The sequence below is a fragment of the Mustelus asterias genome, chromosome 1 (assembly GCF_964213995.1).
Source record: "Mustelus asterias chromosome 1, sMusAst1.hap1.1, whole genome shotgun sequence".
Classification (NCBI taxonomy): domain Eukaryota; kingdom Metazoa; phylum Chordata; class Chondrichthyes; order Carcharhiniformes; family Triakidae; genus Mustelus; species Mustelus asterias.
The window spans coordinates 137,122,427-137,136,244 of record NC_135801.1 but is presented as its reverse complement, the minus strand read 5'-3'; the positions used below and the strand labels follow the sequence as shown (position 1 = coordinate 137,136,244).

General features: G+C 43.3%; 1 protein-coding gene across 1 annotated transcript in view; it reads right to left on the bottom strand.

Moving 5' to 3' along the window:
* Window positions 1–10,493, bottom strand: part of LOC144511175 (potassium/sodium hyperpolarization-activated cyclic nucleotide-gated channel 1-like) — a 299,779-nt gene extending 289,286 nt beyond the window's left edge. The window contains exon 1 of the mRNA XM_078241277.1: window positions 9,871–10,493. Within this exon, the coding sequence (XP_078097403.1) occupies window positions 9,871–10,493 (623 nt within the window). The remainder of the gene's footprint in view (window positions 1–9,870) is intronic.
* Window positions 10,494–13,818: the final 3,325 nt, after the last annotated feature.

Below are 13,818 nucleotides of genomic sequence, written 5' to 3'. Positions count from 1 at the left end.
GCTCCCCTCTCACAATTATGATCAGATAATCACTCAACAGGGCAATGAATGCTGGCTACACATGCAAAGATGTTATTTGGCAGGTATCATTAAGTTGAGGCACTGTCTGCCTTGAAGCAATGGGAACAGATTAATCCTGAGAGAATCTGACAGGGTGGATGTGGAAAGGATGCTTTCTCTTGTGGAAGCAGCTATAACTAGGCGATCATTGTTTAAAAATAAGGGGTTGCCCATTTAAGACTGAGGTGGGGAGAATTTTTGTTCTCGTAGTCTTTGGAACTCTCTTCCTCAAAAGGCAGTGGAAACTGTCTGTCAATATCTTTAAGTTTGAGGTAGATAGACTCTTGATAAGCAAGAGGGTTAAAGATCATCTGGGATAAGAAAGAATGTGGAGTGAAGGTTACAATCAGATCAGCCATGATTTCAGTCTTGAGGAGCCGAGTGGCTACTTCCACGTTTAATAAGAATGTCTGTATGTTCGTAATCCCACATTCCGATCCCTGAGTCCATTTTAAAAGCCTATCAAATTTTGCCTCCAAAGACTCGTCATGTTGCCTCATAAGCAGCCAAAACCTAAGAGAGTTTGAACTACTTCTGGAAATCTGACTGGAATGTGATTTTCCCAATCTGTGAAGAATGAATTCAGTCTACACACCCCTCTTGTACAAGTGCAGACACATCCATTTAATTATTGAAAACATTGTTTTATAGCAGAAGACGGTAATCATTCACAATCTCGGTAATATTAATATTTTGATTAGAATGGTTAATTATAAAATTGTACCCAGCAGCTAATCTTCCACCTACATTTCTACAACTTGTACATAAATAAGAATACTGCATTATAGTTAAATTATGGTTAAATTTTCGTAAATCGGTTTCATGCCCATCTGCAGCATCTCATCTGGGTCAAGGGTGAAAGAGAAAAGCATCAGCATGGGACAAGTTCCGTTAATGAAATCACCTCTCCCACGGGCTCCTGATAAGGTTCACCGTGCAAGCGATAAACCAGACACCATTACAAAATTCAAATAATTTTCACCCTGTTTCCAAGGAGAAAGCTGATGATGTCTAACATGGAGCAATTTCTATGCATTCATTTGTCATGGTTGAGATGGGGAGGAAAATATCTTTGCCAGCTGGACCACATTATAAAGTCATTTTCTTTGTGAATTTCAAAACTGACATTTGCTGAGCTGGCAAGGTGGCTCCTCCTGGTCACATGCTGACTTCCAGGTGTTTCTGAGCTGTTTTCAAAGTGAACAAAGTGAACCTCAAATGTCTAGAATGTAACACTCTTCGCATCACACAAACATTCCAGCAAAGCTAACACAATGGCTCAGTAGATGGTCTGTCAGCTGCAGCCAGCTATGGATAAAGACAGCTGCACACAAGTCCTAATCTCCAATAATGGTGCTCATGGTCGAAGCACTTACATAATGATTAACATGTTAATTTCAATAAGGCGATCTCATTTAACAACCCAGAACCAGTATAATATGACCGAGACTTGGGATGTTTGAACTCCTTTAAATAGACCATCTTTGGACCTTATAGTCAGCTACTGTTTGACGTGTGACGGGAACAGGACTCCAGCCAAACAGCCTGCACTGTCTACCATCAAGCGGGTGGCAGCAAAAAGACCTCTGGTCCGCATCAAGACTGCAAACTATTGGAACCTTGGAACTTGTGCCTTCAAGACTAACTTACTCTGCATACCTTCTCCAATTGTGAAAGTGTGGCTTCTGGAAAGACGGGATCACCCTACAGTCAGCCATGTTCCTCTCTGAAGGGACATTCCATTAGACTTTTGATTCTGGACTCTGGATTTATGTCAATCCATAACTTGTATTGTGTTGTGGTCATGCCTGAACCCTCTTCCTCTTTCCTTATTCCCTGTTTATTTTGTGAGCGCAAAAGGGGTGAATGTTGTGAAACCCCTCTTACGTGTGTATCTGAAAATAAACCAACTCTTTTATATTTTATCTTACCTCGAGTTTGCTGTATAAGCTTTTCATCGAGGATTGGAACACTCCAAGGATTGGGGAAAATAAGTCACCATTTCCAAAGATGGAAGTAGGAGTGAAGGAACGCCTTTCCGTTTATAGTTGGGTTGTGAGAGGGGAAACCGGAGCTGTTTAAATTGACCCCTCCCCCCCAAGGCCCCCACCACCGACCCTCCAGAACACTTTTCTTTCACATTCAGGCACTATTTTCTGGACAATGCATTTATTATGCAAATGTACTTCCATCATTGTTGGTTCACTTTGTCGGAGCAGTAAATTTAAACTAAAACAGGATTTACTAAATCTCAGAAGGGTAAACTCTCTGACAGAAACATTGTATTCACTTTGTCTTCTGTATTGACCTGCCTGGATTACGATTGAAAATGTCATTGTTATCTCACATCACTGCTATAAAGTGGAAATAATTTTAAAACTGTGACACAATAATTTTCATGAAATATTTATGGATAAGTCTGAACAATGTCATCATCCATTTAACCATCTATCAAATTGACCATCCATACATTCGTTACTGTTTACATTGAATATTTCCAAACCCAAATAGTTAATTAATATCTGAATTTTGTCTCGGGTAATCTTATCTAATTAAGTAGTCAATTGTTATTTTCTTTTTCATACAAAAAAAATCAAAGTGGAATAAAAGAGAAGATTTTGCAATTCTGACCATGATAGATACTTTCCAACATGAGTTTATTTCTTTGATTGTTTTACTTGTTCTTTCATACCACTACTTTACATAGTACGTCTGAGTTTGGTCTGAGAATCTTTTCTTTATATAAATGTTTTATCCAAATACTAGTCACCATTCAGTTACATATGCAGCATGGATCAAACCAGGCATCTGATTTTGCACATATGCAAACTCAGATGTATTTATTCTAAAAGTTACCAGTCTTTTAATAGAAGAACCGCATAAATATATTAATATATTTTATTCCCCTTCCAGGAGACCCTTACTTGAAATGCAGTCACAGCAGTAGTATTTATAGTTCATGTTCAACTCCCGTTATAAATTATTGATTATGACTCTTGGAGTGAGGTCAACTAGAAATGTATTTTTCCTCACTGTGGTGCTTCAATGAGATTGGGTTTAACAGCTCCAAAGCCCTTTGCATTTGATTTCAAAACATTAACCCTATAAGCGTGACCATTTGCAGAAGCGCAGTTGATAGCTGCTGAAGGAAACATCTTTTGTATATAAAGTCATTCAACTGTTAGATACATATCAACATTGAATTGTAAAGATGAGTAGTTTTTAAAATTAAGCTGATACAAAACATTGTGCCAATGATAGCTCTAATTACTTGACTTGTAAAGCTCTGAAAGTTGCATTGTACACAGCTCTCCCAATAGGTTGGTAGATAAACACATTGCCCAGCATTGCGGTGGACTGTACAGATCAGGTAGATTCTGTGTTCAGTAAATAATTCTGAATAGATTGATATCAGTCAGATCAGTACCACATTCACAACAATTGGCATCAGTGCCTGTAGCCGACTGATGGTTGAGAAATAGTTAGATATCCCGATCCTCAGCACTATCCAGTGACCCCTGCTGGACGTTATGTGCAAATAATGGGTAAAGACAGGATGGAATTTGACTGAGATGTCCATCAAGGCCTCAAAATCACACGGGTAGAATTGGTTGAAATACCTGAGGTCTTGCTGGCATCCATGGAACCACAACTGATAATGAATTGGTGCCTTCAGAAATGGGAAGGTCATTTTAAGGATAACACATGTTCTGTTGTGTAATTGTAATAGCTGTCAGATTGTAAGTAGAGCATGGTACTGGTTGTTTTAAATTTACCAAATAAAAAGGTTTCAAGTTGAAAACAGTATCAGAGCCATTTGAATCATCTTATCCTAAACTATAGATTTTTTAACGTGTTAATAAATAACTTGGGTTGTTACCTTTCTGAAAACAAGTTACCACATAAGACAATTGCAGGTCAGTGTATACTAAACAACTGCACGTTTTAAAAGTATAAAAACAAATAAAAGGCTTCAGTGCTTCCCATGTAAACATTAAAGAGAGATTTTTAAATCTTATATTTTGGAATATCAAATAAAGATGACGGAAAACAATTTTTAAAAAGGCAGCCCAACCTACAATACTGTCTAGAAAAATACTGGAAACAGCATTACCCTGAAAAACCTAACCTCAGAGCACCCTAATGTTTGCCAGCTGACACTATATCCCTTTTTTAACTTCCAGCGGAGGGCTGCTCTCTGCCTGCTTTCTTTTATCAGCAAAGCTTCTCCAAACAGGATTACTGAAGTAAAAAATAGCCTGCACAATTCTGCTACATCACAAATAATGTGGCAACGAGCTCAAACAAAACACTGGTCCAGAAATAGATTGAAACTCAACTGGCAATTCATTCAAATATCAAAACTGTTGCAGCATGGACTCAAATGACAGCAACAGCACAGCAATAAACTCAAACAACACAGAAGGTGCAACAATCCTGGATAGTGCTCAGGAGTAGGAATCCAGGTTTAGTTTCCTTTTCCCCCTTTAACTTGATGGAGGGCAGTGATCCTGCTGACACCTAGAAACAAGTAAAAGAACATCCCACCTTGTTGGTCTGTATGGCACAGGACTACACTGCATAATACATTTTCACACTGAACCTTCAGAAATTGTGCTTTAGCTGTATGCCCTCCTTGGGATTTCAGGTTCCTATCAGTTAATAACAGAGTTAGATAAAGTACAGGTGGAGTTCAATGACATAAGGTGGATACGGGGTGTGGGAAATAAACACTGCCACACATGAGTTTGGCTGAAGGACCTATTTTGGGTGCTGTAATTATATGTAATATCATCTATGTAATGAACTCAAACACATTCATGCAGTAGTAAAATCAAACAACACATCAATGCTGCAGTGATGTCAAATAATGTAAATGACAATGAATCCAAAGACAGCTGGAAATTAATTCAAACAGCAGAACTGCTGCAGAAATGAACTCAAACTGGACAGCTGGTGTGGCAATGATTTGAAACAGTGTAATTGGGGCACCAATCATAGAATCCCTACAGTGCAGGAGTCCATTCAACCCATCTAGTCTGCACTGACTCTCTGAAACAGTATCTTACTCAGGCCCTCTCCCTCGCCCTATCCCCATAACCCCACCCATTTAGCATGGCTAATTATACTAACCGACACATCTCTGGATACTAAGGGGCAATTTAGCATGGCCAATCCACCTAACCTGCACATCTTTGGATTGTGGGAAGAAACCCAGAGGATATCCATGCAGACACAGGGAGAATGTGCAAACTCCACACAAAGTCACCCAAGGGCAGAATTGAACCCGGGTGCCTGGTGCTGAGAGACAGTAGTACTAACCACTTGCCACCCGAGTCCTGTGAGGCAATAGTGTTAACCACTGTGCCACCATACCATTTCAATAGATGGCATAAAACTCCAAATTTTTAAAACTCTTATTCTGCAGCTGTGTAGAAAGAGAATAAATGCTGGCATAGCTATTCAACAATTTTTGGTGAGCTATTTAAAGTGCGTATGGTGCACATGAAATAAATGGCTTAATAGTAGTCGTTCACTAAAAAATAAACCATTGAGTGACATAACTCCATGGAGCTCACAAACTGCAGGATAATCCACTGTAATGGTTCTAAAGTTTAAAGTTTATTAGTGTTGCAAGTAGGCTTACACTAATACTGCAATAAAGTTAGTGTGAAAATTCCCTTGTCGCCATACCGGCGCCTGTTTGGGTACACTAAGACTGAGTTTAGCATGGCCAATGCACTGAACCAGCACATATCTCAGACTGCGGGAGGAAACTGGAGCACCTGGAAGAAACCCACGCAGACACGGGAAGAACCTGCAGACTCCGCACAGACAAACCCAGGTCCCTGGTGCTGTGAAGCAGCAGTGCAAACCACTATGCCACCATGATTTGTAGCACACTGATTGCTATATGTTACATCCAGCCAGCTTTGACCTGGAGTCTGATGAGGAGTTTGGGTCAATCAGAAATAGTGGCAGGTGATGCAGTGATGAGTAAAGGAAAAATACTGAGTCAAAAAGAGACACAATGCAGGAAGATCACCTCTGTGCCCTGCGGTTAATAAATTCAATGGATTTATGAGTTTGTTAATCATGAAACAAAAGGGCCAGAAACTACCTTGTAAAAGTGAATAAAAATGCGAGCAACGGCAACTGAGAAAAAGAGAGTCACCAAATGATTTCACGATACAAGTGAGGGCAAATTTCAAAAGCATGTTCCAAAGCTAATGAAGATGCATGGGAAAGAAAGAAAATTAATCTGTAGCCTTGGGTTCCTCCCACAAATTAAAAGGTACATGCATTAATTTAGCACTTCACATGATCACCAAATATCTTAATGTGTTTTCCAGCCAAGTAAATACTTTTTGAATTGTAGTCACTGTTGTAATGTGGGAAGCGCAGCTGCTCACTCCCACAGTAGCAATGTGACAATAACCAGATTTCTCTCCTTTGTGATGCCGATTGAGGATAAATATTGGCCAGGACACCAGAGATAACTCCTCTGCCCTTCTTCAAATCAGGGCCATGGGAACTTTTACCTCCAGCCCAAAACAGTCTAGTACGGCCTAAGCTTAACATCCCATCTGAAAGATGACTTTCAACAGTTTACTGTCTGTGTTGACCTGGAGCATCAGCCTTGGGTTTTGGGCCCCAAGACCTGAAGTAAGACTTGAACCCAGAACCTTGTGATTCAGAGATGAGGGTGATACCAATTGAACCATGGCTGAATCACACCCATTAAATGGAGAAGTTAAACAATATATCTGAGACCAGATACATCATATAAATTATACTAATTAACACCAGAGGGTGTATTAACATGTTCCAACCAACCTCAATGGTTCGATGACATTACAATACGCTTCAGCTTGGCTGTTGCATTTTATGATGTACTCACGGCCCTTCAATTTGCAACAGTATTTTAAAATAATTGCTGGCATTGTTTAAATTCTGCTGCAGTCTTAACTTCAGTGCGCCATGCACATTTTGTTTTTTTTAAAACTGCACAGTAACTAGGGAGTGAAGTCACCAAACAGATAGTCGTGACTTTATATATTTAAGTAGTTGCATGATTGCTTTAGGTGCTAGTCACATGATTTGATGGTGATGTCATTGGGTGTTTCACAGGCTCCTGTTTAGTTTCAGTTTCTACTCTGTACAGGCAACAGCTCTTGCAATAAATCTGTTGATGTTATTTTGAATCTACGTGTGCAAACCACAAGCGGGATTTTACGGCCTCGCTCATCCCGAAACTGGAAAATCCTGCCCGAGGTCAACAGATCTTTCCAAGGTCTGCCCCTCGCCCGCTCCGATTCCCATGGTGGGTGGGATGGTAAAACTCACCCCCACATCTTTTTCTTTTTCTTTAAAACCCATGCAGGTAGGACATTACAGTGACATATTGGTCAGAAGAGGGTGACTGTCCTGAAGGAGGCAGGCTCAGATCACCTCAATTTTACACGTGCAGCCGTATACTAAAGCCAAGAGAAGTTAAGAACTTCCAAGCAGACCAATTTATTAAACACTTCTTATCGGGATTATCCCATCAGTTCTTTGCTAACATTTAGAAACGTGTACTGCTGTTGGATACCAGTGAGTACTGTACGCAAGATTCAAGGGCGGCACAGTAGCACAGTGGTTAGCACTGCTGCTTCACAGCTCCAGGGACCTGGGTTCGATTCCCGGCTTGGGTCACTGTCTGTGTGGAGTTTGCACATTCACCTCGTGTCTGCGTGGGTTTCCTCCGGGTGCTCCGGTTTCCTCCCACAGTCCAAAGATGTGCGGGTTAGGTTGATTGGCCATGCTAAAATTGCCCCTTAGTGTCCTGAGATACGTAGGTTAGAGGGATTAGTGGGTAAAATATGTAGGGATATGGGGGTAGGGCCTGGGTGGGATTGTGGTCGGTGCAGACTCGATGGGCCGAATGGCCTCTTTCTGTACTGTAGGGATTCTATTCTATGAATTGTCTGTCTAAAAACAGTGCAAAACCAACAGACCGCCTGCTTGACATCAGTCTCAAACTGGTACCTCCAGTAAACGCAGTACAATGTTGCCATCTCACAGGATGTCACCCTGGTAAATATACTTTAAAAAATCCTTAAAGTCTGCTTATCTATTTTTCAAACAGGAATAAAGGCGGGCAAAAATAAATTGGAAAAATAATTTTGTGAGTGAATGATCTCCAAAAGCAGCACAGAAAAGGAACAATAAGGTTAAATAACTGCAGTGTCCAGTAGTGTGGAGACAGGTTGGCCCTCCCCACGTGTTCCCACTGTGGGCAGGAGGAGCACTGAGCTGCCACACATTGCAAATTGCGGCTGGGCTTCCCGCCTGTCACAGGAGTATCCCGGTGACTGGGCAGAAGTTTGCCCGGTACATCACGATCAATTCAGTAAACAGAAAGGTTAATGAGTCCTTTTTTGGAAAAGGCACACACACACACAGTTGCTTTTTTGTAAAGGTTTGGGAGCCGAGTTCTGCACCGTCATTATGCCACAGCACCGGCGCAATGGCGAAATGAAACAAAGATCGCCTCTCGGAGGGAGGGTGAAGCTTCACAATTTGGCCGGGTGGAGCAACCACCGCAAATCGCACCGCAAATCAGCACTAGAAACAACATTGCTCCGGGACTGGATGCCAGTGAATGTCCAAAAGGCAAAGCTAGCGGTGAGAGGGAGCGGTTGAGGGGCAGCTTTCAGCAGCTCCAAACACACACACACACTGCCCACCTCCACTCCCCCATCCACCGATCCCAATACCGGGAGGACGGGGGGGGGGGAATTATCCACCTTTCCTCTGGAAAGTCGCTCATTCATGTTTTGCCAGAGGGACAAGATTAATTGTCTAAATTACCGGAACAAGGTGCAAAGCAGCATTCTCCCAGCAGTGGGGAGAGGAGATAAATCTATTCCTGAACCTCCCTGTCACTGGGCAGCAGCGAGAAGCCAAGCGGCCAGTGTGAGCTACACATTGTCTGCCTCTCCCTCCAGCCCCGGGACTCTCACCTTCACCCACCGCCTCTCCCTCCCTCCCTCCAGTGAGTGGGGAAGTTTCTTCCCCAGTCTTAATGGTTTTCCAAGTGTTTTTGAATTTATTTTCTGGGGCTGAGGCTGGCTGTTTGAGCGGTTTGCATTTGAGCCCCCCCAATTCTCAGCTACCTTGGAGAGTTACAAAGAGGGAACCCGGCGGCTGTGCCACAGCTTCCCAGCCATATCCCCTCCTCCGTGCTTTTCTGTTTTATCATTAAATACTGAACGGATCATTCGACTCGAGTCACCTCAGACTAGCGAAGCAGTGCCAAGAATGTGTGGCATTGCCAACAGTGGAGGGGAGGAGATACCCAGTTTCAGCTCAGAGTGAGAGAGGTGAATGTGTTAGTAAAGTCTCTCAGTGCAAAGCTTTATTGGGACTTGAGGTTAAAGTTGTCCCTTTCTGAAAATGTTACTTTACGGGTGGGGGGCGTGGGAACAAGGGGCTTCGACAACTGGGCAAACAGATTTTCAATCTGAATTTATTCTCCAATAAAACTCACACACACACATTTAGATCAGATCAAATCCAGTGCATGTATCGATCAGCATGGATTTAACCTACACACATACAGATGATCTGATCCAGTTTAAGCTTGTCAAGGAGCTGCGTCCCGGGCAACTTAACTGCTGAGAAATAGTGCCATTCAGCGATGCCAGGCTGATCCAGCACAAGTAGAAAGTTCAGCTTTTACAAAGGTGTTCTGTTTGTTTGATGTGTCTGCAGATACAAGGGGATGTGAGCCAGTGGGCACCTGGATGCTGAGCGGAAACTTACCGAAAATCGCTGTAGGGGTGTATAATCCAGTAGCCGGCGGTTTTGACCCGCTGCTGCTCTTTCTCCACCCCCCTCTGGCTGCCGAACATCCGCAGGGAAAACTTGTTAACCCCGGGCTGGAGCAGGGCGGTGAAGTGACTCTGCATGGAGCTGTACCGCGGGAATTCATCACCTTCCTGGAGGAACATGGCATCGTCCCCCGCTCTTGTTCCAGCTTCCACCTTAAAGCCCACCGAGTTCTGCTCCTTGCCGCCCTGCTGCTGCTGCTGCCGGCTCCGGATGGCATCGTCCTCCGCTTCCCTCCTCACCCTCCCCGGCCCCACATTCCCGTCCGCTTTCTGCTCCATGCTGCCAGTCTGCTTGGCATTGCCCTCCATGGCGGGAGGCTGCTGCCAGTCTTGGCCACTCGGAGGTGAGTGCAGAGTGCCTGGCGATCTGTAATCTCCGTTTGTGTTACATTTGGTGATGTCCTTGCTCGGATCGGCTTCCCTCCTCCTCCTGCTGCTGCTGCTGCAAGACTCCTCGACTTTGTTGTGGTCGGATCCGGTTTCTGCTGCTCCCCCTCCTGGCAGAACATTCATCCTGATGCTCTGATTCTTCCCCCTGTCATCCTGCTTCCCCATCCTCCTGTGGGAATGACTGGAGGGGAGGGGAGGGAGGGGGTGGGGGGTATTAACCCACCGTCCTTGGCTTCTAGCTTACCCACTGCCCTGGCCCGCACTGCAGTCTGTCTGCACCGCCGTCCAAGCATCAATCCCCTCTCCTCCTTTCACTGTCAGACTGGCACACAGACCAATCTCCCGGAACGTGACTTTGCCACTCGGCATGCAGTCAACGTGACTTTGAGCCGGCACCTTTCCCCATTAAAGCAGCCACCCCGCCAACAAGGGACTGCACCTCAATATTGTAGGGAGCAACTCTCGGCCCAATGAGGAATTCCTATTCCTTGTTTTTTTTAACTCGGTAAAACGAATCGAAATATTGCAGCAGTTCTTTTAAAAAGAACCATCACTATAAAAAAAAGGAACTTAAAGTGATACTGTAAATGCTGAAACAAAAACAGAAAATGCTGGAAAATCTCAGCAGGTCTGACAGCATCTGTGGAGAGAGAATAGAGCCAACGTTTCGAGTCTGGATGACCCTTCATCAGAGTGGACCAAGCTCTCGGATGCTGTCAGACCTGCTGAGATTTTACAGCATTTTCTGTTTTTGTTTCAGATTCCAGCACCCGCCGTATTTAGTTTTTGTCTTACTGTGAATGTTGAATCTGTCCTGGGGAATCCCAACACTGCAGATGGTGGAATTTGAATTCAATTTTAAAAATCTGAAAGTAAGAATCTACTGATGACCATGAAACCATTGTAGATTGTCAGGAAAACCCATCTGGTTCACTAATGTCCTTTAGGGAAGGAAATCTACTGTCTTTACCTAGTCTGGCTTACATGTGACTCCAGAGCCACAGCAATGTGCTTGACTCATCTGCTCTCTGAAAGGCCTAGCAAGCTATTCAGTTGTGTTACCACCACCCAGGTCCCCAGAGCATTAGTTGAGTTTCTAAATGAATAGTCCAGCAATAATACCACTAGGTTATTGCCTGCCCAGTGAGAGGAATGGTTCTGATAAAACGTTAAGGGCAAATTACTGCGGATGCTGGAAACTGAAACAGAAAAATGTTGGAGAAACTCAGCAGGTCTGACAGCATCTGTAGAGAAAGAATAGAGCCAATGTTTCAAGTCTGGATTACCTTTCGTCAGAGCAGAGTGACCCTGATTAAGATTATGAAAGTGTGTGATGGTGGGACATTTAGTAGAGTGATAGTATCTCTATCCCAGGGCTAGGTGCTATGGTTCAAGTCTTACTTCAGGACTTGATGGTCATGGAAGATACATTCATAATGTGAACAACAGACTGATATCAGCCTGTAGATCCATCCAATCTGCCTGCTGGCAGGTAGCAGAGTTTCCTGATCAGCCATACTGCAGAAAGCAATGCCAAACCACTGCAGTACTTTGCTAAACATAATCACAGACCAATCTAATGGAAGTCCTTGGTTGCCAACACGCCCATGGTACCTGGAGGAAGACATGGCAGGTAGACATAGACAAGATGCTTCCACATATAGGGGAGATCAGAACTAGGCTGCATAAATATAAGACAGTCACTCATCAATCCAATTGGGAATTGAGGGCAAATTGTTTCCCGAGTTAATAGTTGGAACATGAGGAGTTGTTGAGGTGACTAACATAGATGCATTTAAGAAGAAGCTGGATAAACACATGAGAGGAAAGGAATGGGAAAAATATTTAATGGGGTGATATGAAGGAGGGTGGGAGGAGCCTCATGTGGAATATAAACACCAGCATGGACTGTTGGGCCAAATGGCCTGTTACTTACTATAAATATTTTGTAATACAAAGTAGTTGGTGGTGCTTCTGTTGTATGATAGGAACATATGGCCCACATTTTTCAGAGCCATGCAGCATAAAAACATTTGGAGGTACTGCCTATCACATACATGAGCTCTTTATCAGTTCATACCCACAGCATGACCATGTAAGATCATGAGGACATTGCCATTCAACACTCTCCAATATCTCCAAAGCAATCTCAACAAGGGCTGAGATTGCAATTCCACTGACCTTCCCTTTGAAATGTTCTAATTTGAAAGATAAATTTTTTTTGTACAAAGTAACATCACATGAGTACACAAAGATACTGCTCAAGAGTCAGCTCTTCCTTACTTTGTCCCATGTTTAACATTTGGAGAACGCAAGACAGAAACCTGGTATCGACATTTCCCCATAAAACCTGCTCCCGGATAAATTAAAATTAAAATATACTTTCTGATGGAGATTAGAATTAGAACAGAATGTCACTGCAATAAAAAGATGGCCCACCTCCACCTTCTCGGGAAACTACAAATGAGCCACAAATGCTGACCTTGCCAGTAATGTCAATATCCTGAGAATGAAACAAACAAATTGAATTCAAAGAGAAGATTATGTCTAGTACACACAAGTAGATAGCACACACCTGGACGCACTCGGTCCTTTAGATTTCTAAGCAAAGCTATTGAAAAAATAAAGAAAATGAGAACATTTAATGGAATGACATTTTAATTTTTGATTCCAGGGATTGCTGAAGGTTAATCTCAGCTACATTATCATTAGAAAAACAGATTGTACTGAAATCAAAGGGATGGTGAAAAGGTCATACATTGGTGGGGGAATGCATTTCTAAGTTGCAGTTATACTGCACTAACTGAGCTCTGACATGTAATGCACAAAATAAATCACTGTCCATTGGCCAGTGATTTTCCAGTCTCACCATGCCTGGCATAGATTGAGTGAATCCCGGAAAATCTCATACAGGCCAAAGAATGGATTTTGCACTTGCCACCAAATGGTTTGCAATCATCCCAGTTCCCTTCTGCTGACGCAAACCAGATCTTGCCCAGAAAAGGTGCAAGGCCAATTAGCATATTTAAAGTAGCATTTAAATATGCTTAGCCTATTTGGCATTGGATTCTCCCAGTTCCCTGGATCTTCCAACTCTCGAACATGGTTAGAACCCAGTGAGAATCACGACTAGGCATGATGGTCATTTTGGGAGACTGGGAAGCCTTTGAAGCCCCCAGGTGGTCGGAGACATGGCCAGGCAGTGCCCATTTGGCAGTGCCAACTTGATATATGACAATGCTAACCTGGCACACTGGCAAGGACCAGAATGGGGGTGGGGCCTGACCGGAGGTCAATGGCAGGGGGATCATGCAGGGGTAGGACATGAATGGGGGCTCATGTCGGGAGTCATGAAGTGGGCTCCATTGGAAGGCCCCCAATACCCTGATGCCGGTGATCCATGTTGGGGAGGGGGTGGAAACATGCCACTATGAGGGTGGTGGAGTCCCAATGTCCATGGGGGAAGGGAGGGCCCTTTCAAAATGGTGCA